This window comes from Fopius arisanus, unplaced genomic scaffold (genome assembly GCF_000806365.1).
Source record: "Fopius arisanus strain USDA-PBARC FA_bdor unplaced genomic scaffold, ASM80636v1 scaffold00135, whole genome shotgun sequence".
NCBI lineage: Eukaryota > Metazoa > Arthropoda > Insecta > Hymenoptera > Braconidae > Fopius > Fopius arisanus.
Genome location: NW_011887874.1, coordinates 125,376 through 146,551, shown reverse-complemented (window position 1 = coordinate 146,551; position 21,176 = coordinate 125,376). Strand labels below are relative to the sequence as shown.

The window sequence follows — 21,176 nt, the reverse complement described above, 5'->3', positions numbered from 1 at the left end:
GTGGTAGGCAAGCACGTTACCGCTAGGATAACGCGCTATTACAATAATGTAATTTCATTAGGAGTATATATATTGAAAAACTTTCGTTTTTAAAAATGTCAAATTGTTCAATTTCATTGCATATCTCCTCGATTATCAAATATTCAGTTTTTAAACAATATTTCGATTGATTTGCCATTAACAAAAAAAAAAAAATTGGAATTATTTAAATAAAAAAAAAAAGAATAATGCCGGGATTGAACCCCGGGCCGCTGGTGTGCCAGTCGAGCACGTTACCACTAGGACAACGTGCTGATTTAAAATTATAAATTCATTAGTGGTATATATTCAATACATTGAATAATTTTTTTCATTTAAAATTCCACAAAATGTGGCTTCCCCCTTCCACTCGTTCTACAGGCGGCTAAATTCCAGTTAAATGAAAAAAAACAAAAAGCATTCATGCCGCAGAAAATAAAATTCACCCCGTCGACTTGCGCATTGCGTGGGGCGCCCTCCCTCTCTTGGGGTGCAGTACTACGATGCCGCTGGGGTCACTCAAACCCCCAGAACTGAGCCTCTACTTTAGTCAATCCTCTTTGCCTCTCTGGATGCCACTTTCCCTTTTTCCAGCACTCTCTTTAATTTGTGATCAACAGTCACACAAAATTCTCAAAATAATAAGAAGACACTTTGTTTTTTTCCCAAAATTTTCATTTAATCAAAAAATCCAAATTCAATTGGAATGATAAATTAATTATAAATGTTTACTCTTATAAGATACGATTTCCTTGGACATTCTGTTGATTATTGAGTAGAATTTTTTCCTGTCTCTTCTTCTCCTCTTTGAATGCCTCGCTATTCGCCTTGCGCTCTAGTCTTCTCTCCTGTAGAAATTAAATCACTTCATTGATGGAATTTTAATGGATTTTTAGGGACATTTTAATTACTTGGCGAGTCATACCCTTCTGTATTCCTTTATCGCTTTTTTACGCTCGCGTTTATCCTCTGGAGTTTCGTTCTTGGGTCGGTTACTCAGTACACTCAGAGTGGATTTCATGGTCTCAGCCATGGAAACTGGAGCTACGGATTTTCCATGGGCTAGGTTGTACTCTCGGTCTAGCATGGCTAGACTCTTTGCAGTAAGCTTGCCGGATTTTTGGTCTAGAACGTCTTTGGGAACACCTGTTTTACTGTGCAATTTGATCTTTCCAAGCCCCTGAAATTTATCAATCCATATCTTCTCTCAATTTTTTGTTTCTCTTACAATAAGATTTTCATTTATAATGCAAAAAAATTACCTTCGGCTCGACAATGATCTTGGGATGATTATAAATATTGCTGTAAGTGCTCAGAACACTCTCACAATCCCACTTGTCCTTCACCCTGGGATCGACAGTGAGTCTCTCGAGGTGATCCTCTTCCTCGGAGCTATCCCTGTACTCGAGTATCTTTAACCTATTCTTCAGGAGCTTTGTGACATTGTCAGTGGCCTCGCTCTGCTCTTTCTCGAACTCCTCAGCACACTGAATAACAACCTGTGAATCAGGCAAAACATGGCCTTCAATCTCCTCGCAGTCGAGAGCGCCAATCTCCACCTCATCGTAACCCGCAAACATCCTCTCGAATTTATCATCGAGAAGTGTCAGCTGTTGATTCCTCCTCATCACAGAACTCGACATGGAGTACTCAGTAAATCTGGACTTTGTCTCCTCCTCCCTGAAAGAGAACTGAGGGCCATTGAGACTTCTAACTTCATCCCTCTCTTCATCAGAGACAGCCATGTGACCTGATGAAACGTTTGATTCATCAGCTGATTCGTAATCTTCCTCATCCTCTTCATCAAACTCCACCTCATCCACTGGTCCATTGGCTAACTCGAGAAAATCATCCTCGAGCTGATTGTCAGGGTCGTCGTAATCGAAGTCGTCGTCCATGGCAGCGACAATGTCAGGGTCGAGTTCAAGTCTGGGGCCAGATATTGGTGCTGCTTTGTTCAAAAGTCCCACTTTCTCCTCGACATCAGATGCAAAAACTGAGGATGGTAATTTTATCTTTCTTTCTGAATTTTTGTCATTGGGGTTCTCCACCATGGACCACTCCACTGGCAATTTGTTGACATCCTTCAGGTGCTGGAGGTAGTCGTAATCGTCGTCGAAGAAAATTCCATATTTCTGCTGCTCCTCTATTCTCTTCTGGGGCTCTTGAGATTTTTTCTCTGATTTTGAAAACTGTCCATCCACTGGAACTAGCACTCGTTGAGGGGCTGTCTCATCAGCTGCCAGGGGATCTTGCTGTGACCGATGCACCAGGTGAAACGTCACGGAGTTTTTCTTGTCGATGAACTTCTTTGTTTTTCCTTTAGGCTGCAGGAATAATAGTGACATGGAAAAATTAGATGATACAGAGACTATTGGTATGTTGGAATTAATTTATAATACATTGAGAAATCAAATAAGTTTTTACAATCCAGATGTACTGCACATTTAAGTTGTTTAAAAAATATTTTTAATAAAATAGGGAAGCTTGGCGAGTTTTCTAACCAATAGGAAATTTCTAGGGGGCTTTATTGAGTTCTACTTACCATTTTTGCAGTTTTTCATTAAGATTCTCGGAAATTGTACTCAAGAAACTGGAAGTTAGGGTTTGAAGACAATTACAAATTTTTTTTTAACAATTAATTTTTTTTTGGCAATAACACGTGTGGTTCTAGAGACACGAATCAACCATCTTTGTTGTTCTGAAATAACTGGGTCACGTGGGTTCCTGTCAGGCTCTGTGTTTTTAAATGACTGAAAATGAGTTTTTTTGTTTTATTCAACTCTAAATTGCTGTGAAAGTTTGGCGGTAATTTAAACATTTTTGATTATCTATACCAGAATTTTATTTTTAATCAGCGAAATTTTTTATTGCAAACGTCGGCACATTATCTAGTGTGTTTTTCTTCTTTATCAGCGATTGGTAGCAAATATCGATATTGCGCAGCCTGGGAACAGAGTAATAAAATACAATATAAATTGGATAATTCTTGTGCTTTGGCTCAAAAATTTGTCCTTGACTCAATTATTTTCTATTTTTTCCATTTTATTTTTCAAATGTTAGATGCTCAGTGATAGTGCGTGAATTGTTTGATATGTGCAGCATCGATGGTTTAATGGTAAAATTCTCGCCTGCCACGCGGGAGCTCCGGGTTCGATTCCCGGTCGATGCAACAATCAATTTTTTTATTCTTGAACATTTGGTCCGCGTATTAATAATAAAAACTACGTTTTTCCATAATCGAATTGAAAATTTTTTAATTGAAATTTTTTTAATTGAAAATTTTCATCGAGGGATGATTGTGATAATTCGAAAATATAAAAGAGAAAAGGATAAGGAATAATAGGCGAGGTAAAGAAGACATAATTGCATATAAAAATTATTTAATTAAATTCATTTGTTGCCATGATTAAACATGTAGTCACATCATCATCATCATCATCATCATCATCATCACAGATATATCGCAGCGGTTGGCATATAATATAAAAATACCCATAATAGTTTGTTGGCAGTAGGAATAATAATGTTATTAATTACATTGGTGCTCCTTATTAACAATAAAAAAAAGAGAACGTACGCAATGAGACTTAAAATTACGCGGGTAGCATAAACACATTTGAAATATAAAAACAGTTAGCATTTACAAGTCACAATTATTCATCTATCACTGCGGGCTGAGAAAATCCCTGGACCTGTTTTACGTAATTAAAGCCACATACCAAAGTGAATGCCTTACGATTAAAATATTCAGGAATCGATTGATCACTGCATCAAAGAGGGAAAACTGACTGCGGAAATTTTCCGCGAGCCGTGGCCCATAAAAATGTATATGAATAACTTGAACTGAATCAATAACGTGATAAAAGTCCTCTCAGAATGGAATACAAACTAGTTCATAATGTCATTTCCTCTTAACAATTAGTAATTTTAATCACCAGGGTCTCCACATGGGGTCATTATCAACCCCCTCGACATCAATCTCCTCGTCGTCGTCAATAGGTGTCGGTGGTTTTGTTCCACTGCCTTCAAGTGTGGGCGAAGGGGCGGATTCACAAGGGGATTCCGGGGTATTTACGAGAGGTTGAGGTGGCACCAACGACGGGCACGGAATGTCTACTGAGGGGGGCCCATTTGGGGTGACTCCCAGGTGAGGAGAGGCGCCACAATTTGGAGACATTAAATCGTCTTTTGGCATAATCTAAAAATTAATTCGTTTAAAAGCGGATGACTTAATTAGAGGAATGAGTAGCGTAATTAAGAGCGTACCTGAATGTTCAATTTATGGGTGGACTCGAGACCCGACGCCAAGTGTTTTGCCAATTTTTGACCGGATTCTCCGGGTAATGCCGCAAGGTATTTGCAGGCTTCGGCGGCACAGTGACCAAATCCCGATTGCCATCGGCTTTCGGCTGTCGGGTCCTCATTTGGAGATACCACCGGCGATAATCCCGATGATTGGGAGTGGAGCCGCTGAATGTGACGGACTGTCAACTCCAGAATGTCGGCTTTTTCCAGTTTACTTATGTTTTCGGCTTCGGTCTGTCCATCAAAATGATGAATAATTCACAGTAAAAACCAATCCATCATGTCATCTCTATTTCGCATTGAGGACTCATTAATCCACCATTTAACTAAATGGAAATTATCAATCAATACACACCTCTAAAGCATCAATCATGAGATTTTTAAGTTGCTCAACTGATTTGTTCATCCGAGCCCGTCTCTTTCTCTCAAGTGCCGGTTTTGTTATCTAATTGACAATAAAAAGTCGTTTCATTAATCCAATTAAATTAATTCCAGATCGATAATCAACAAACAAGTCAATTGAAATTTATGATAATTGATTCGTTGATTGTTGTACATGAATTTTTTATTTGAGAAAACAATGAACTTCTTGTTATTATTATTTTTAATAACTCACTTTTTTGTATTGATAAGTCCTGGAAACTGGATGTGGATAATCGTACGACATCATTGCACGTTGAGTTTTGTCAATAATTTTAAAAAATTTATAAAAATTTATCACTTATTCACTGGTTAGGAGAGATGAGTATTGAGATGAGGATGAGTATTGAAATTCAATGAATTGAGAGTGAGAGAAATAGAGAATGAGGTGGTCTTGATGGTTGAGGGTGAATTAGGACAAGTACTCTCTCCATGGAGTCTCTACACCAACTGACTGGATGCGCCGTCAGCCATTCCATCGGAACCCTCCCCTCGGAACCCGTCGCAAACTCCCCAGGCTATTCCATTTCAAAACGCTCTCTTTTTCATTATGAAATTTAGAATCCCTATAATTAACAACACGGCATAATCCAAACAATACAATAACTGAATTTCATTCGGGTTGAATTCGATTCTCGATTCGAGGCCAAGATCCAAGATCCAAGATCCAAGATCCAACATCTACCCTGGGTTTCACCCATTCCCACCGACAAATCATCTCCAATGAGCACTAGATTAATTAATTATCGATATAATTGACGTGCTAGAGTGAAATGACAATTGGCTATTTATTCTTACTACTTAATGAATAATTTGTCATTGGAATGGGTAATAATGTTGGAAAATAATGACTTTTTCAAGACATTTCCCACAAGTTTCAAGTTAACCATATGTAACAGTGGTTTGTCACTCTTACCACGCGCGTAGACTACCAGGAAGAAAAATAATAATTAGTGATGTCACCGCACTCGACCGCATATCAACTGGTCTTTGCGTTATCAATTGACACGTGAGCCCGATGGCTGGGAGAGGAGAGGATAGGGGAGGGGTGGCAAAAAGGCCGATGCCAGCACATAGAACACAACCCGCCATATGATTCCCTCCCCCTCAATCTTATCGTTCAACGCCTTCAATTACGCCGCGATACGAGAGGAGCGTGCGAATGTTTACGACTCATATCTCATATCGTAAACGTCGTACGTCCGGTTTATAAATTTTTATATCCGCCTGTGTGTACAAATAATGTCAATGGAGATGGAATAAAAAGAGTCGGGCATCTGTCACATGAATGATGCATTCAATGAGAGGCCATCTCAATATACAAATAAATTAATAATCAATAAAAATTTATTAATTTCATTTCAAGTCTGGAAAAAATTTGGAAAAATTCAGTAAGGTTTTGCCTGAGTGTACGCGTGCTGCCGACCAAGGGCCTGACGCTTTCCCTCTTCCCCTCATTGCATGGGTGAGTGAATACAGAAGGTTATATACATGTTTGTGCGTTGAAACGCACAAATGGAGGAAGCAAAGGTGTAGAGGGGGAGAGAGTGCCCCTTTTGCTACCTCCGAATGGCCTCCGAGGCTACCGTGAGAACGGGCCGAGGCATCGCGTCCCACACGCGGGGCCCTTCAGCCGGCACGGGGCCCAATAGGGCCCAGTGTATAACACATACAGGCATTATACAACTGTGTGTTTACTACGTGAGATGAGCGTGTCAGTGAGAGGGGCGCAGTCGCGAGCCCCACACGCGACAAGCACACGTCCAAGAAGTCACTTCAGTATTTACTACTTCTTCAAGTATTCCAAATTTTATTAAAAAAAAAAACATCATTTTACATTCATAGTATTATAAAATATCCATAGAATTTGCACATTTTTCATGATATTTTCAATTTCAAGATCAGACAATGTTTTTAATTTCTCCGAAATTCGGAAAATTTTTCTCTCCGCGTAATGACTCAATTTCAACATTTTTCAATGTTCCGAGAAGCCGAAGAGTAAAAAAAACTTGGCCACTCATCTCGTTACCCGAACGTAATTACAGAAAATTCATGTAAAATGTTGAGTGCACGTGATAGAATGCCATTGACGCGCCGGATATGCGTCTCCATTCATGAATATTAAATTATAGGAAATCGACGATTGAATGGGACGCAACAGCACCACATGGCTGTTACGTAATTATTTGGATTTTGTGAATGGAGAGTGGTGTACGGAAGGTTTGCGTTAGTTGTCGTTTATTCAAGTCCGATAAATCGTCCCGACACGAGTATTTATCAGCCATTGAATTTTTTTTAATTTTCCGATTGGACTGAATAGTATGAAGTATGGATTTATTAGCAACAAGGTAGTGAGTTCTGGTAATGAATTAATTTATGCTGAGATTGGCCAACAAAATATATGATCTCGAATGGATTGTAAAGAGCCGGCTGGCGCCAAAAAATCACGGTACCATGAAAACGATAAGGGATTTAAAAAGGGAAGGTGGTGGGAGTGATTTGGAGGGGTTTCCTGTAACGCTTGGCGGATCGTTTGCACTAGCGGGCGTTCTGTTCCCACGGGGCATTCATCCGGCACCCGTACCCGTACCCGTGTACACACAGTACACCTTCCGTCTGAGGTGAACACCGAGTGAAATTCGATGGACCACCGTCCCACCCAATTTTATATCACCACTCCTTTATTTTCCATAATTACCAAATTATATACTCGAGAGTATTCCGCGATATTGAGACTTAAGATTTGATATGGCCGATGGGCAAGCGTGCACCCTCAGATTGATTACAATGAATTATTACAACCGTCGAGATGTCCTAATTAAACTCAACTTACCTGAAAAAAATATTGGTTAATGTCCGTCACATCCCATTATCGGGCGACAGTCATTAAAATATAACATGATGGAGCATAAACAAATGGAGTGAAATAATCAGTGGCAGATGAAAGGGATTGAATGGGGGAGGAGGAAAAATTGGAGTTGAACGCATATGTCAAAACCACATTGGCCATTTTTTGCCCGAGATTCTCTCCCTCCTTTTTTTTTTATCGTCCCTCACTTCTTCCACTTTACTAAACAAGAAACACTCGAATTTGTCCGTTAGAAACGGTCTCGGAGCGTGGGAAGAAAGATGAGTCTATAACACAAGTTGCGAATCCTTGTAAGGAACCGTTTTAACTTCCTGAAGGCGTAGGTCCTCGCGCACCTGACGTTTTTACCGTGAGAAAAACCATTAACATGAGGGAGAGGCACTTTTAAATGTCCCACTGCGACACGCGTAGAGCACGCTTATTTCATCTAGATAGGGCGCACTCGAAACTTTATTACAATTACTCGTTCATCTTTCAGGATTTTTTTTTCTATAGCTCATGAAATTTGACATGATGAAATGGTCGATGAGAGGCATAGGGGATGATTTTTTTCTTTTAGAATAATTGACATGTCACGTACCCCATTCACGATTACGGAATTACGGGACCTTGTCGAGGCCGGTTCCGGTAGTGTCCACCGGAATGACAAAACGATAAGTCGCCTAAACCAATCCCACCAGACACGTACATGCTATCACGCATATTATGTCTACCTTATTGTTTAACACCCGTGACGAGGTTTATTTATTCGTGTTTAACAATGTCAAATATTGTCACGCATCGGGTTCCCATAGGCTGATACCATATGCTGATGCATGTCAATACGTAACTCACTATTAAAGATGTTCAAGTATCTTTTACAATGTTCACACAGAAAAAACGTTTCTTGATTTTAAAGTTGGACATTTTTCTCTCTGCATTGAATTCCCTATTATTAAATCCCATACATTTTTTTTTTAATTCCACCCAGAAACATATTTGCAGATGGAAAAAAAAATAATTACCGACGTTGTAAAAAATTTAGCACAAATTGTTGGATGAGAAAAACAAAAAAAACAAGAGATATATCCGCTGGTTTGTGGAAACGATCGGGTAAAAATCCACATTGGTCTGATAAGTGCAGATAATTTGGAATAAAACGGCGTCTTCCTCTCACCCCTAATCCCTCGAATGCATCCGCCAATGAGGGTCCAGTGGCATTAAACCTTCATTGCCAATGAGGGTCTCATATCGTGTGTACAGGCATGCGCGATGCACGTGTACCCCTTCGACACTGTGTCGAGTTCCCCCGGTCGTTCATAAAAGAGTCGAATTCCTAAAGTTCCCCCTCGGCAGTTCCTTTTTTCTCTCGTATCTCCGCCTTTTTTTTTCGAGTTCCCACGATGTGTGCCGGAGTGCGTCAGGTGGCTAGCGCGTTCCCTTGCACATTCATTCTAACTTTTACCAATGGCCAGTTACATCTTCTCTCTTTACCCGTCTTTACTACGATTCGTCACTCCAATGGCCAAACGTAATCCGCATTCATTCATGAAATTAATTCTTCATTGAAAAATTCATTGATAATTATTCCGGCCAACATCAAAAGTCATTGACTCAACAATTATTCATTTTTATTGGCTACCTATTAGATCTCTGAGAATATCATTGTGTATTCAACATACCAAGGAAAAATATAATTTATCAAGTACTGGAAAATGAAAATTTTTGTATTTTTCTCTGTATGATGTTAGTTTTGAGACGTGTGATGACCATGAGAAACAGGTGTTAACTTAAAATTCGTGTCGATAACTCGAGAAAAACATTCAAGTGATTAATATATTAATTATCTCATTTGGTAACTCTTCTATTTTTGGTATCACCATGATGCCATGGTGTGACATTTTTCATCATGTTGTTTTTCACGATAATGTTTTCCCTTTGATATCAATTTATACGACTTCTTACATCACAGCAGTATTTTTCCACAAGATTTGGGAATTTATAGAACCAATTATTCCCTATTTTTTCCCTGTTTTTCAAATGAATATCAATAAATTTCATTGGCAGTGAAAAAAATAGCCCCGTACCACTTTGCTCCACAATTTTTTTTCGCACATTGATTTGCCAACTTTCGGGGAAAAAAATCCATATTTCATGGAGCGCACTTGAGTGACACGGCGAATGACGATTGGTCGAAGTTGGGCATGAGTATTTTTGAGTGTATACTCGGAAGCGTGGGAACGGGCACGCTTGGGCCTTCCCAAAAGAAAAACAACACGCGTACAAGAGTGGGCACGCGACGCACCTGACCACGGGATAGGAGCGGTGAGCAAAACTCTTTTGCCCGCAGCATCCGCCCCCACCCACTCCCTTTTTTTTTTCTTGTTTTTTTTCAGTGGTGCCTTCTCTTTATCGCACCCGGGACAATCTGGCTTCCGCGCCAACGGTTTATTAAGTCGTTACCTCGCCACTCGTGTGCACGCCCCCACGCTTCTATAAGCCATAAAAATCCAACAATTTTCAAAAAATAAACTTTAATTTCATTGCAGATTGCCCCGTTAAAAATATACCCTCTTTTCCACTGTGACAATTATCTATTTCACTCCTGTTTTTGCACTTTTGCGCAGCATTGCACTTTCGGTTTGTCCATCCTAAAGTTCTACGATTTATATCCGCTCCGTTTATTTTTTTTTTATTCACGATTCAAATCTCGCCATGAGCAGGACAATTCATGAATGAAATAGATTGAGAAAGACGTCGTGGGGAATCGGCACGTACGTCACCCAAACGCGTACGAGACTGCAATCTCAATAAGAAAATATGTCTATTATGTTGTTACAATAACGATATCAATTCATTGAATTCAGTCCCGACGAGTGTCCCATTGTCTTCAAGCGTTTAACCCCAATCCTATTTATTTCGTATATATTAATATACCAATCATTAAAAATCATTGCTCCACTCATTGCTTTTTGGACCCTCATGCTCACTTCCTTCCCATGATTGAATTTTAACCGAACGGAAGCCCCAAGAAATCTCTGAGCTCCTTTTGTCGCTTGTGGGATGAGACAGTGAATTGCCCGACGCGCCGTCTCGCCAACTCCCCAGGGATGACACAATAGAGACATTAAATTGTCATAACATTCTCTCTCTCTTTACGATCGTCAAATTTTATTAATCATTTCAGCCCTCGGTCATTACTCCTCAATCATCAGAGCTCACGTATAAATCACTTTAATATGCCATGTCCCACTATTTGAATATTCAATTTTTCATCTAGCCTTGATGAGACTCCCCTCCTCCAAAAAAAAAAAAAAATATACCAATCCATCGTTCGAAAAAGTATTTGATCATTGAGTGAAAAATTCATTTATTAATCAATGCTGCGTACAATATGAAATTCGATTAATTCTAGAAGGCACTCTCAGCGGGATAAATAGAAACTCTCGTCTAAAAAAAAAATCATCCGTTTGAATCATTTTGACTTGCTAAAAATTTGAACACAATTCAGCCCCCGATTTAGGTCTTGGAAAAATCTTAAAAAATGAATTTTTAATGTAAATCTAGGCAGTATTTTCAAGATGAAACTTCTGCTCGCAGAGTTTTCTCAGTACTTGGATGCCTTGCTCCCTGCAGTCACCGTACTTATCTTCCCATGCATCGAGAAGGAGATTGTAATACCGGGGCACATCGAAAAAGTCGAGGTACCAGGAGCTAGTGCTAGTGGGAAAAACCCTTTCGAACCTGTCAGCCTGGGAGATCTCATCCTCGTGGGCAATGAGGTGTCTCACGTCGTCGGGTGTCAGATCCTCCAAAATATCCTCAACGTAGTCCTCTCGATCTAGATTAACGTAGAGAGCCTGCTTCTGCTTCTCCTGATTGCTCAATGACATTTTGTCAAGCCTAACGTCCTGACAGACACATTCAAAGTCATAAGTTTTGGCTAGTGTAGCTGCTTCTTTGTGGGGTAGATTGGCAGGTAGCTGATATCCCACCATGTTGAATAGATTCTTAACAAGAGGTCCCTTGACGGCAATATCGAGGGCCGATGATGACTGGAGTGAGGGCGAGATATTGACCTCCAGTAGCCAGGGTTTGAGATTTTCGTCAAGGAGAATGTCAACACCAAACAGCTCAAAGCAGCTGTACCTTGTGGTTATATTGGTTCTAGTGAGGGTGTTAATTGGTGGCTCTCCAGCAATCATAGTTTTCACAATGATGTCCTTCACAGAGTTCCAGAGTTTCTTGGTGTTGACTCCCTCCTTCTCCAAATAACTCATAAAAGTCTTGATGGTCCATTTGTGGCCAATACACGAGTCAGCGCACTCGTTGCTAGTGTAGCTCGATGATGTCTTGTTAATACTGTAATTAGTCAGATGCATGAGGCGATCGCTGAGGTAATTGATGTCGTCGTTGTACTTGACAGAGGCGAATCGAACGAGACCATCAGGATAAAGATAGACCCGAAGGGGATTGAAGCTTGTAACGAGAACGTATAGACGAAGGTCAAATTTAGCGCCACCGATTAGCAAAGGCTTGGACAGGTACTGCTGGACGATGATTGGCCGTTTCTTGGGGATTTGACTCCATCGATGAACAACCCTGATTCCCGTCCCTCTGGCTGACGCTGGAGGCTTGATTATCCACTTCTCTTTACCGCCAGTCTTCTCCCAAACTTGGCGAAAGCTGCGAAGGTCCTGGGGGAGGACATAAGTACGTGGAACAAAACCAAATTCCTTTCTACCATGTTTGGACATGAGTCTGCTCAAGTTCCTCCACAATCTGTCCTTTCGGCCTATGTGAAAGGTACCTGGAAAGTGATTGACCTTCTGGGTGTCCCTCAGGGATTTGAAGCAATTGGATTTCATGTGTTTGCCCCAGGTTCCAATCCACTCCTGGGATTTTTTCACCAGGCGAAAGCCCGAGTTGACGACTGTTCTTCGCACCAACAGTGGGGTAATTGTACTGAGCTTCCATTTCAGGTGCTTTGTTATGGTGATTGGCAGGTTATGAGCGGTCGAGTCAAATGATTTAAAAATAATATAGGGTGGCACATTGGGAAAGAGGCTTCTACGGAGTGGCAGGGCACAGGTGTTCTCCTCGTTTGATTCACAATCCGTTATTATTCGATTTGAATCGTTGAGAAATGGCAGTTCCTCCTGCTCGTCCTCGTAATCCTGATCGAGATCGTCCTCAGTCTCGTCGCTGGCAATCGGGTGAGACAACTCGTGGTGATTGTAGGTGATGATGTCCATACTTGCCTGATGCTTTTGTTGGGGATTAGACAGGTGGTCTTACGTGACAGTCAGTTGTCCAGATTTCCCCTTTGCGGGTGCTTTGATATGGAAATTAGAGGGTTTTTCTCTGCTGGAAGTGGAGTGAGGGATTGTCTAGCCGCGGCGATGGACAGATCTCGACATTACGTGATTGATATCTGGAACAGAAAAGGGAAGACATCTAGGAATTCTTTTCAAGCAACTGGTTTTGTTAATTCGATATCTCTGATTCATCGTTATGCTTCTTTGAGGCAACGATCCACCAGAATTGCGTCATTTAGCTCTTTTGATTGTCGGTATCAATTCAAGTGTTAATGTGAACAAGTGTAAGATACTCAATGTCGATCCATAAACTATGGCAAGTGAAAATAATTCTTCTGGATGTTACGGTGTAGGCCGATCTATTTTTTTTTTTTCAGCATTGATATTCCGCATTAAATTGCACCAGATGGAAATGCAGTAAAAGAAATTTCATAATTTACTATCTATCTAGGAGTGGTTATGGGGGAAAGGAAGTACTAAATATAAATAATTTTACACAGGCAGTAATTAAAATTGAAAAAGTGATTTGTTTATTCAAATATCAATAGTGCATTCATCAACTCTCCTCTCAATCTTATTAATCTCTCGTATCAACAAGTGTTTCAACTATATCTAAAGATCTTAAACATAACAAAATTGATTCAATATAATTAATCATCAATGAGAAAATATTGACCTCAGGTACGACAACAAAATCCCTATCACAGACATTACTTAAAGCTTCATCACCCTAGAGTAATCAAATTCTACCCATAAAAAAAGATAAGAAGAAAAAAAATTCTGATTGAACAATCTAATCCAATAATTCTGAACTGGAAGACAAACTGATTCGTCGTATAATTTCTAATCTCTAACTACAATATAAATTCGTCACAAAATTGTATCCGACGGATTGCGTTGGCCCTCTGGATGGTGAAAAAAATTTCACCAGGGACGCCATACGGAGCTCTCCACAGACTCCTCCGACGAACTGACACTGACAGGACTCTGGGGTGGTGTATAGACTCCTTGTGGAATATTGACAGGTGTCTTGGCCTGATTGGCAGTAGTGGAGCCCTCGAGCCGACGTAAACAACCTCCAAGATGTCGAATGAGTTGTGCACCAGCAGCGGGATGAACAGCAGCAGCAGCGGGAGTTGTCTGAAGGAACGTGGATACCTCTTGCGCACACTGAGTGAAGCCCTCCCTGAATTTATCAGCATAGCTATTTTCAGGTGTCAAAGTGAGCCTCCTAGCAGCCCTCAGTGTATGAAGATGACGCACCGTCAACTCCAATATATCAGCCTTCTCCAATTTAGCAACATTCTCACCCTCAGCCTGAAGTGCTGTCACCATTAGATCCTTGAGTTCATCAAGACAACGATTGATTCTCGCTCGTCTCTTTCTCTCCAGCATTGGCTTCATCACTTTGCGATACTGGTAAGTCCTGGAGACTGGCTCCTCGTACTCCATCCCTCCAGCAACGGCATAGCTTGTTGTGTGTGGTGCCATTATGTGAAATAATCAAGTCAAATCAAATGAAGGGGCCACAACAAAAACGAATTATCACTTTGCACTGATTAATCACAAGGTCACAATGCTTCTGATGATATTGATATTTGAGAATGATGTGTACTGTGAGCTCTGAAGGTTCGTTCTCGGAGTGCCGAGTAGATGTGAGCTGTTTAGTAACTCTGGTGGGGAAGTTATACCAGCATTTATACCCCCAGTTGTCGTTTCACCTCTCCCCACCCATTTGAGAATGTATTTTCAAGTTAAACAGCATCGTTCCCCCCTCCGCCTACCTCTCTCTCTCTTTCTCCCTTCTCCTCCCCCTGTCATGCTGGAGTTGGGGTACGGGATATCCCAGTGGTTGAATGGGTATGAGGGAGACAGATGGTATTATGGGTAGACCACAAGTAAAGGCTACCAGCCGGAGGAGCGTATCGTGGGAAGCACTGAGGACGAAACGTTCCCACAGATCGCTCAGGCCTGCTGTGTGCGCACACCAGGTTTGTTGTAGTTGTTTCTGAGTGGGGGAATAACCAGAGTGCTCCCAGACACACCTGCATATCCCCTTCCTCCATACTTCTCATCAGACTATCTTCCTTTAGCCAGTGAGTATCTCACTCATTGGTATCATGAGAGCTCATGGAGAGGAGGGCTATGTGAGGAGATCCTCTAGCACACGCCACGACGCGCGACCAGCACGAGGATTCCACCACTCTTTCATCCTCCTCATCCTCCTCATCCTCCTCATTTACCTCCTTCATCTCGCTTACACTTGGCTTCACCAACATCCATTCCTCTTAGCTGGTGATGTGGCTATCAACCTCCTCTGTACTCTATCACCAGCAATACCGGTCACGTGCAACACGACGAGATCAACGTAATTGCTATCTCGTGCGGTTATGACTACCACCTTTACATTGGGTAATTGTTTTGCCTTTCAGGTGTCATCTGCTTCATGATTTTTATTGCGCTAGTGGTAGTAGCCAGTGGTAGTATAAGCTTATAGGTCGCTCTCTTCGATGTGTTTTATTCGTTCATTCCTCTCATTCCTCATCCCTAATTCTCCTCATTAAATCATCAGGATAAATGTTTGAATTGGCAAGTTGTTCTTCTCGGATTGTGATTTTATGATTTAACGGGACAAAACCATAATCGTGGGATGTTAATTTAGCGTGTGGCTCCCATAGACTTCCTTTAATCCTCGTTTCCCCCTGTTGCGTTTTCTCAGACGCCTGGCTTCTTCATTTTTTTCTTTTTTTTTTCGGAGGAGAGAGAGAGAGAAAAAAAAAGGGAAGAGAATTCCTTTGGTGTACTCGTTGGCTCGTGCTACGGAACGTGGGAATATTCTCAGGCTCCGTTCCACCCCGTCAACACAGGAGGGCCCCCATGAATACAACACCCAGGGGAGGGAGAATTGAGGAAAAAAGAAGATACAGAGAGCATTGTGCGGCGAAGCGTGAGTCCTCTCTTTATGTTGCACGCACCTAAAGTGGCTCGGTGTGCATTCGTACAGATGCAAAGACCAAGGGGGGGTAATGTAACCTTATGCGACCCATTGCCAGTGCCCTGTGCACATAATGAGAGACTATTGTCGGGAGCACGGGCCATATTCTAGGGAGCTGCATGACCTCCTGGGTGATCATCACTGGGAGACAGGGTCAACCCGTTTTGTCATGTCCTTATGAATTCATAACTCGGCATTCCGGGGGGGACCAGTTGAATATTCATTATCACTTACTTTATTTGGTGGAGTGGATTTTTTGATATTGCTAGTCACCCGAAGAGATCTCGTGCCACAACTGAAATCAACGTGTGATTAATCGTGGAATCGCGGGTGCACGAGTTCCCTGTGATTGCGCAAATGCAATTGCCATGGTCTCGCAACGCCAACGGCTCAATCCTTTTTCGTTCTTATTTCCCCTCCCCCGGTGAAAGTACACTCTGAATTAAACGACTGATACGAAAACGAGCCAGGCTTCCGCCATTACAGGAGCGTGTGCGGATGAATGATAATCCTAGGCTTGACGGCTGGATTACGATCGACTCAGCGATTATTACACGTAGATGCCTTACCTTGGGATTTAATAAGTAATAATGTAATGTATGGGGTTGATCGACGTCAAGATAGATCGATGGGAGATTATTCGGTAGCGGATATTCGATACTCCATCATTTTCATTATCTGATTCAAGATTTTTTATCGAACCTTCGATTCTAAGAGCTCTTCTTAGACTTATCATCTAGTCTGGCATTTGATTTGTTTACTGGATGATTAAATGGGTGATAATGGACGATTTATTCAGGGAATAATCGAAGATTCGGTTGATAATTAGATATTCCTTATCTTTTACCGACTTGATAGTGGTCGGAGTCCCGGACAATTTCTAAATCAATTTTTTAACTTTCCCTGAGGCGATTTGAGACGTGACAGTCAGCTCTTAAGAGCCATCAACCCGCCGAGATGAATGACCCAGTGAGTGTCAGAGGCAAGTGGAGTGAAGAGAGCATCCAATTAACGCTCACTCGAGAAACAACCGAGGGATACTCCCGATGTTTATGAAACATCCGAGGGATTTTCTCGCCTTCCTTGACTCTGCGTCAGTATTCCTCAGAATTCATTTCTCAAAACAATTTTCCCAAATATTTTGGAGAATTACACTTGAAATGTTAATCGTAAAAACGTGAAATTTCTTGATGACTCACTTCTGAAATGCGAGTGAGTTTCAAAAAAATGAGAAGTCTTTTTTTTATTTTTTTTTTTAATCCTGAAAATGATCTTTCAAGGGAAGAGCAATGGAAAAAAAAAACCAAGAAGTGTGTCGGTGTTATCTGGAGAATCTAGTTACCCCCAAAAACAATTTCCCCCATTGCCAAGAGATCCCCTGACACCCTGAAAACAGCCTGGTATATCCCGTCAAGAGACATCCACGTTTCTTTCACGTGTCTTTCTTCATGTTGAAAAGCCTGGCACACATACACCTTTTAGGGGTTGGTTTAGGGGGGCCTGTCGTCGTGGCACAGGTGGCATCGTCTCGTGGGAACCCTCGTACTCGAATCTTCCCGTGATACATCCTCTCTCACTCAATTTTTTCTTTCCTTTTTATTTTTCTCGTTCCTCCTTTCTTCGTCTCTTTTCACGGATTTTTCTCGTTTTAACGTGTGGCCTTAACCCCCGTGTCGGACAACCCCTCATTCCGGGCGACATGGGGAATTTCTAGGAGTGGAGGTAAATAGATGCCTTTCTACAGCCTATGGCACATTATGAGCCTCGTTTGGTCGACTTATTATTGGGGCCTTTTTTTTTTTCAGGAGCAGAACGTGACTGAGATGCTGCCCGCCACGTTTTTGACGTGTGGCAGGACCATTATTCGGGGATGGAGTTCGTTTTTTTTTGTTTGACCATCGCTTCTGGGTGCAGGGGAATTTCGGCATCTTTTTCCTTCACTTCAACTTGAATTTAGCATTTTTTTTTTATTTCTTTCATCTTAATTTTTCAATTATTCTCTTTTAAACATTTTTAGAAGTTATTTTCTAGCAACTTACTCGGACCTACGGCAATAGCGAAATTTTTTTTAAATCTCAAGTTTCCCCAGCGAAAAAATATTCAAGAGTGGAAAAAAAAAATGACCTTAATTCGCATCATGAAATAAGTCAAGCCCGGTGGTCTCGCAATCAACTCCCCCTGGCCCAATTCCGCGGTGCGTTGAAAAAAATAACAAAAAAAGAAATGATTTTCTGTGGACAAGGCTGACTCCGAGTGTCGAGACATCAAGGTGAAATTCTTGTTTACAATTTAAAGAAGAAAAACGTGAAATCGCAGGTGCGAAACGAGCACGAGCCGCGAATGCCGAGGTCGACAATTGTTATTTATCAATCGATAATCAATGAAAAATATGTGATTGGTAGTATTGAGTTAAAGTCGATATTGCCCCACCAATCGATCCTCCATTTTATTTGTTCAATTAATTCCACAGGCTTGAGTAATAAAAATTAGCGATAAGAAAAAAATTAAATGCAATCAATGAATAAAAATAAAGATTTTTCCATGTTGAAAAAATGAGTGAAAAATAGGGGATAAAAATTGTTGAAATTGGTATTCCGTATTATCTCCTGGTGGTGGACATGTCCTCGGTTGGGTTAATGAAATCCCCAGGCGATAAGTCGTCGAAGGGAGTCGCCAGAAACATACCGAGGAGAGAAAACGAAAAACTCGGAGACGTTATCGCACATCCGTTCAACGGGACTATGAACTCACCTTGAGCGTTCATATACATATGTAAATAGAGTGAGACAGAGCGACCATTAAGGAGTACCGAAAATAATGACAATTTAAGAGTGTGTGAATTTGTATTTACACACGAATGTCAACCTCTTGCCGAAGCGATCATTCACTTGATCCCTCATTCCGAACAACTACTGTGTATTTAAAGCCGGAGAATACTCTGGGGAAAATATCGGAAATTTCGTGTCAATAGAGAAAAATCATCCGCACATGGAGTTTTTAAATGAAATAATTTGCAATGATCGAACGGCTCAATTTTTCTTAACAAATAGATTTTTTTAATGGTTACTTAGGAAATTTCGTGTGGAAGACGCGAATAATTCTATGAGTGCAATAATGGACATTGATATCTGGCATTTGGAGCACCGAAGGGCGCTAATTATTACCTTTCAACAATATTTCTCGTACAGTACTATGCCGTGTATTATCGTTAGAAAAAAAAAATACTATTGGTATAATTCGCCACCGAATCGTAGATGCACAACACGACACGTCCTCCAACGGCCTCGAGGGAAATAACACATGCCTTCACACCGCAAGTTCCCATCGATCCAATAGCATTGCCCGTCGTGCGCGATAGCTCGTGCCTTCCCTTCCTTCATTTCACGCTTTTTTTTTTCATCATTTTTCATTCTTCACCTTATTCTCTTTAAACAGCGAGGGTTCTCTCTATTTACACCGCGTCGATCGAATTTCCGTGGTTAGCTTTTATGCAGCAACTTTATTTTCCCTTCACGCTGGCTCCGGGAACGTGATAAGCATGGAGTCGGATCACTTGGAATTAAAATGAAAGATAGGAAGTGCACTGCACTGTTAGAAAATTATTATTGAAAAAATGTCGGCTTGTTACTTCCAACCCGCCATTTATCTCCCATTTTTTTCATGAAAACATGTGGCAATTTCGCTGAATATTCAATTGTCTTTTGAATTTTGCTATTAAAATTCCTTCAAAGGAACAAAAATGTTCTCATGGTTTTTAGGATTTCGAGAACGTGCAGCGAAAATATTTGGGGTATTTCGATGGTAATACCGACGAGTAATGAGTGTTTTTAGACGCGAGAACACGTAGGGATATTGAATTCATGGGGAATTATGTGGGAAACGAAAAAAATCGAAGATCAATTCTCCTTTATTATTTCAGTAAAGAAATTGTAAAGCGAGACACATAGCAACTCACAATTAAAGACAAACAAAAATTCAAGAAGATAAAAAAAAAATCCATTTAATTTCAGATGTCCCCGAATTTTCGCTACAGAGCAAAAAAAAATGGTGAATTTCCTTAGATGACCACTGAAATTTGGGTCTTAATGTTATCTTAATTTTCATAACTATACTTGAACTTCCAAAAGAACTCGACACTCCAGCAACTTTTTCCCCTTAAATGAAATATCCAGTGAGTTTTTTGGGGAAGAAATTCCCTCGTCACTGAGTTATTCCCCTTTTCGTCGGACCATTGCCATTTTTTCTTGAACTTTCTGCCCATGAAGAGCTTTATGCAACGAATTACGTAAAAGCCACATCTCCCGTGGTTTTCGATACGGGTTTGAAGATTTGAGGTATCGAGAATCGATTGGCTTCAAGTGGAGTAAAAAGTGGTGCAAGAAAACCGTCGGTACGTGCCACTGACCTCTCTCCTTGAGCACCAGAAACGCTCATTCCTCTGGGCATTAAAAACCAACAATGTTCTCTTCGTTTTTCTCATTTTCGTTTTTTCCCCGTCGTCATTTCTTCTCAATCCTGTTGTTTATTTTTTTCTGTACTTCAGGTCTTTTTGCTCGTTTATTGTTGGACGAAGGTGGAAAATGCGGTTATGCACGGTGAGCCAGAGGGTTCCCATCATTCGTTAAACCCCAACCTGTGTTGGTTTAACCAAGTTACTGCGGTTTGTTTTTAAAGACACGGTGTCTCCCAGAAGATGGTTTACTCTTCCTGTTTGTTCATCTTTAATTTTTTTTTGCTATTTGGAATTGAGTTTGTCGATTGGTTTCGCCATCAAACCGATGTTTGGACTCGATACTTCACGCTCTGGGGGGAGAATTCATCCGATTAATGCAATTTTTTAAATATCCACTGGAAGAAGTGTAGGGAGGCGAATAAATAAATCGGTTGAATAATTTTACGTGAAACCTGAAATTTCCGGTTTTTTCAGTGTTGCAAGCGCTGCCAGAAATTTATTTTAAATTTATCGAATTACGATGGTGTTACGGTAAATAGGGATGCACTGGTGGTATTGATCAAGCCTGGTATCGCGTGTGTTGAAACATCAGTACAGGATGCACCGAAAAGTAGCACAGAAGGTCGTTGGAGGCCGCGTTGATATCTGTATGATTGACTGCATCGGCACTAGTCCGCCTCTGGAATAACTAAAATTCCCCTCCGCAATCCATCACGCCATTTCCATGCCCCCCTCCACCCCCAACCCAACGCACTGAAAAAAAATATTTTTTAAATAAAAATATAAAAAAGCCAACAATTTCGTTGAAACAGTGGA

The 21,176-nt window shown here is 40.9% G+C and overlaps 4 protein-coding genes and 1 non-coding gene across 5 annotated transcripts in view; 1 reads left to right on the top strand and 4 right to left on the bottom strand.

The window, feature by feature from the left end:
* Positions 1-681: 681 nt before the first annotated feature.
* On the bottom strand, positions 682-2,727 carry LTV1 (LTV1 ribosome biogenesis factor). Its single transcript, XM_011313940.1, has 4 exons — positions 2,564-2,727; positions 1,281-2,345; positions 944-1,198; positions 682-866 (listed from the first exon to the last, which is right to left on the bottom strand). Exons 1-4 carry the CDS (start codon positions 2,564-2,566, stop codon positions 753-755), a joined length of 1,437 nt encoding a protein of 478 aa, XP_011312242.1. The 5' UTR covers positions 2,567-2,727; the 3' UTR covers positions 682-752.
* Positions 2,728-3,119: 392 nt separating this feature from the next.
* TRNAG-GCC (transfer RNA glycine (anticodon GCC)) lies at positions 3,120-3,190 on the top strand. Its single transcript has one exon. It is a non-coding gene; the product is annotated as a tRNA-Gly (tRNA).
* Positions 3,191-3,428: 238 nt separating this feature from the next.
* LOC105272058 (enhancer of split mbeta protein) lies at positions 3,429-5,272 on the bottom strand. Its single transcript, XM_011313939.1, has 4 exons — positions 4,943-5,272; positions 4,682-4,771; positions 4,288-4,560; positions 3,429-4,219 (listed from the first exon to the last, which is right to left on the bottom strand). The coding sequence occupies exons 1-4, from the start codon at positions 4,994-4,996 to the stop codon at positions 3,953-3,955; spliced, it is 684 nt and encodes a 227-aa protein (XP_011312241.1). The 5' UTR covers positions 4,997-5,272; the 3' UTR covers positions 3,429-3,952.
* A 5,669-nt stretch (positions 5,273-10,941) lies between these two features.
* Positions 10,942-21,176, bottom strand: part of LOC105272057 (tubulin polyglutamylase TTLL4) — a 68,992-nt gene continuing 58,757 nt past the window's right edge. The window contains exon 3 of the mRNA XM_011313938.1: positions 10,942-13,028. Within this exon, the coding sequence (XP_011312240.1) occupies positions 11,158-12,849 (1,692 nt within the window). The 5' untranslated portion in view covers positions 12,850-13,028 and the 3' untranslated portion in view covers positions 10,942-11,157. The remainder of the gene's footprint in view (positions 13,029-21,176) is intronic.
* LOC105272054 (enhancer of split mbeta protein) lies at positions 13,420-14,567 on the bottom strand. The gene has a single exon (XM_011313935.1). It carries the CDS (start codon positions 14,401-14,403, stop codon positions 13,837-13,839), a length of 567 nt encoding a protein of 188 aa, XP_011312237.1. The 5' UTR covers positions 14,404-14,567; the 3' UTR covers positions 13,420-13,836.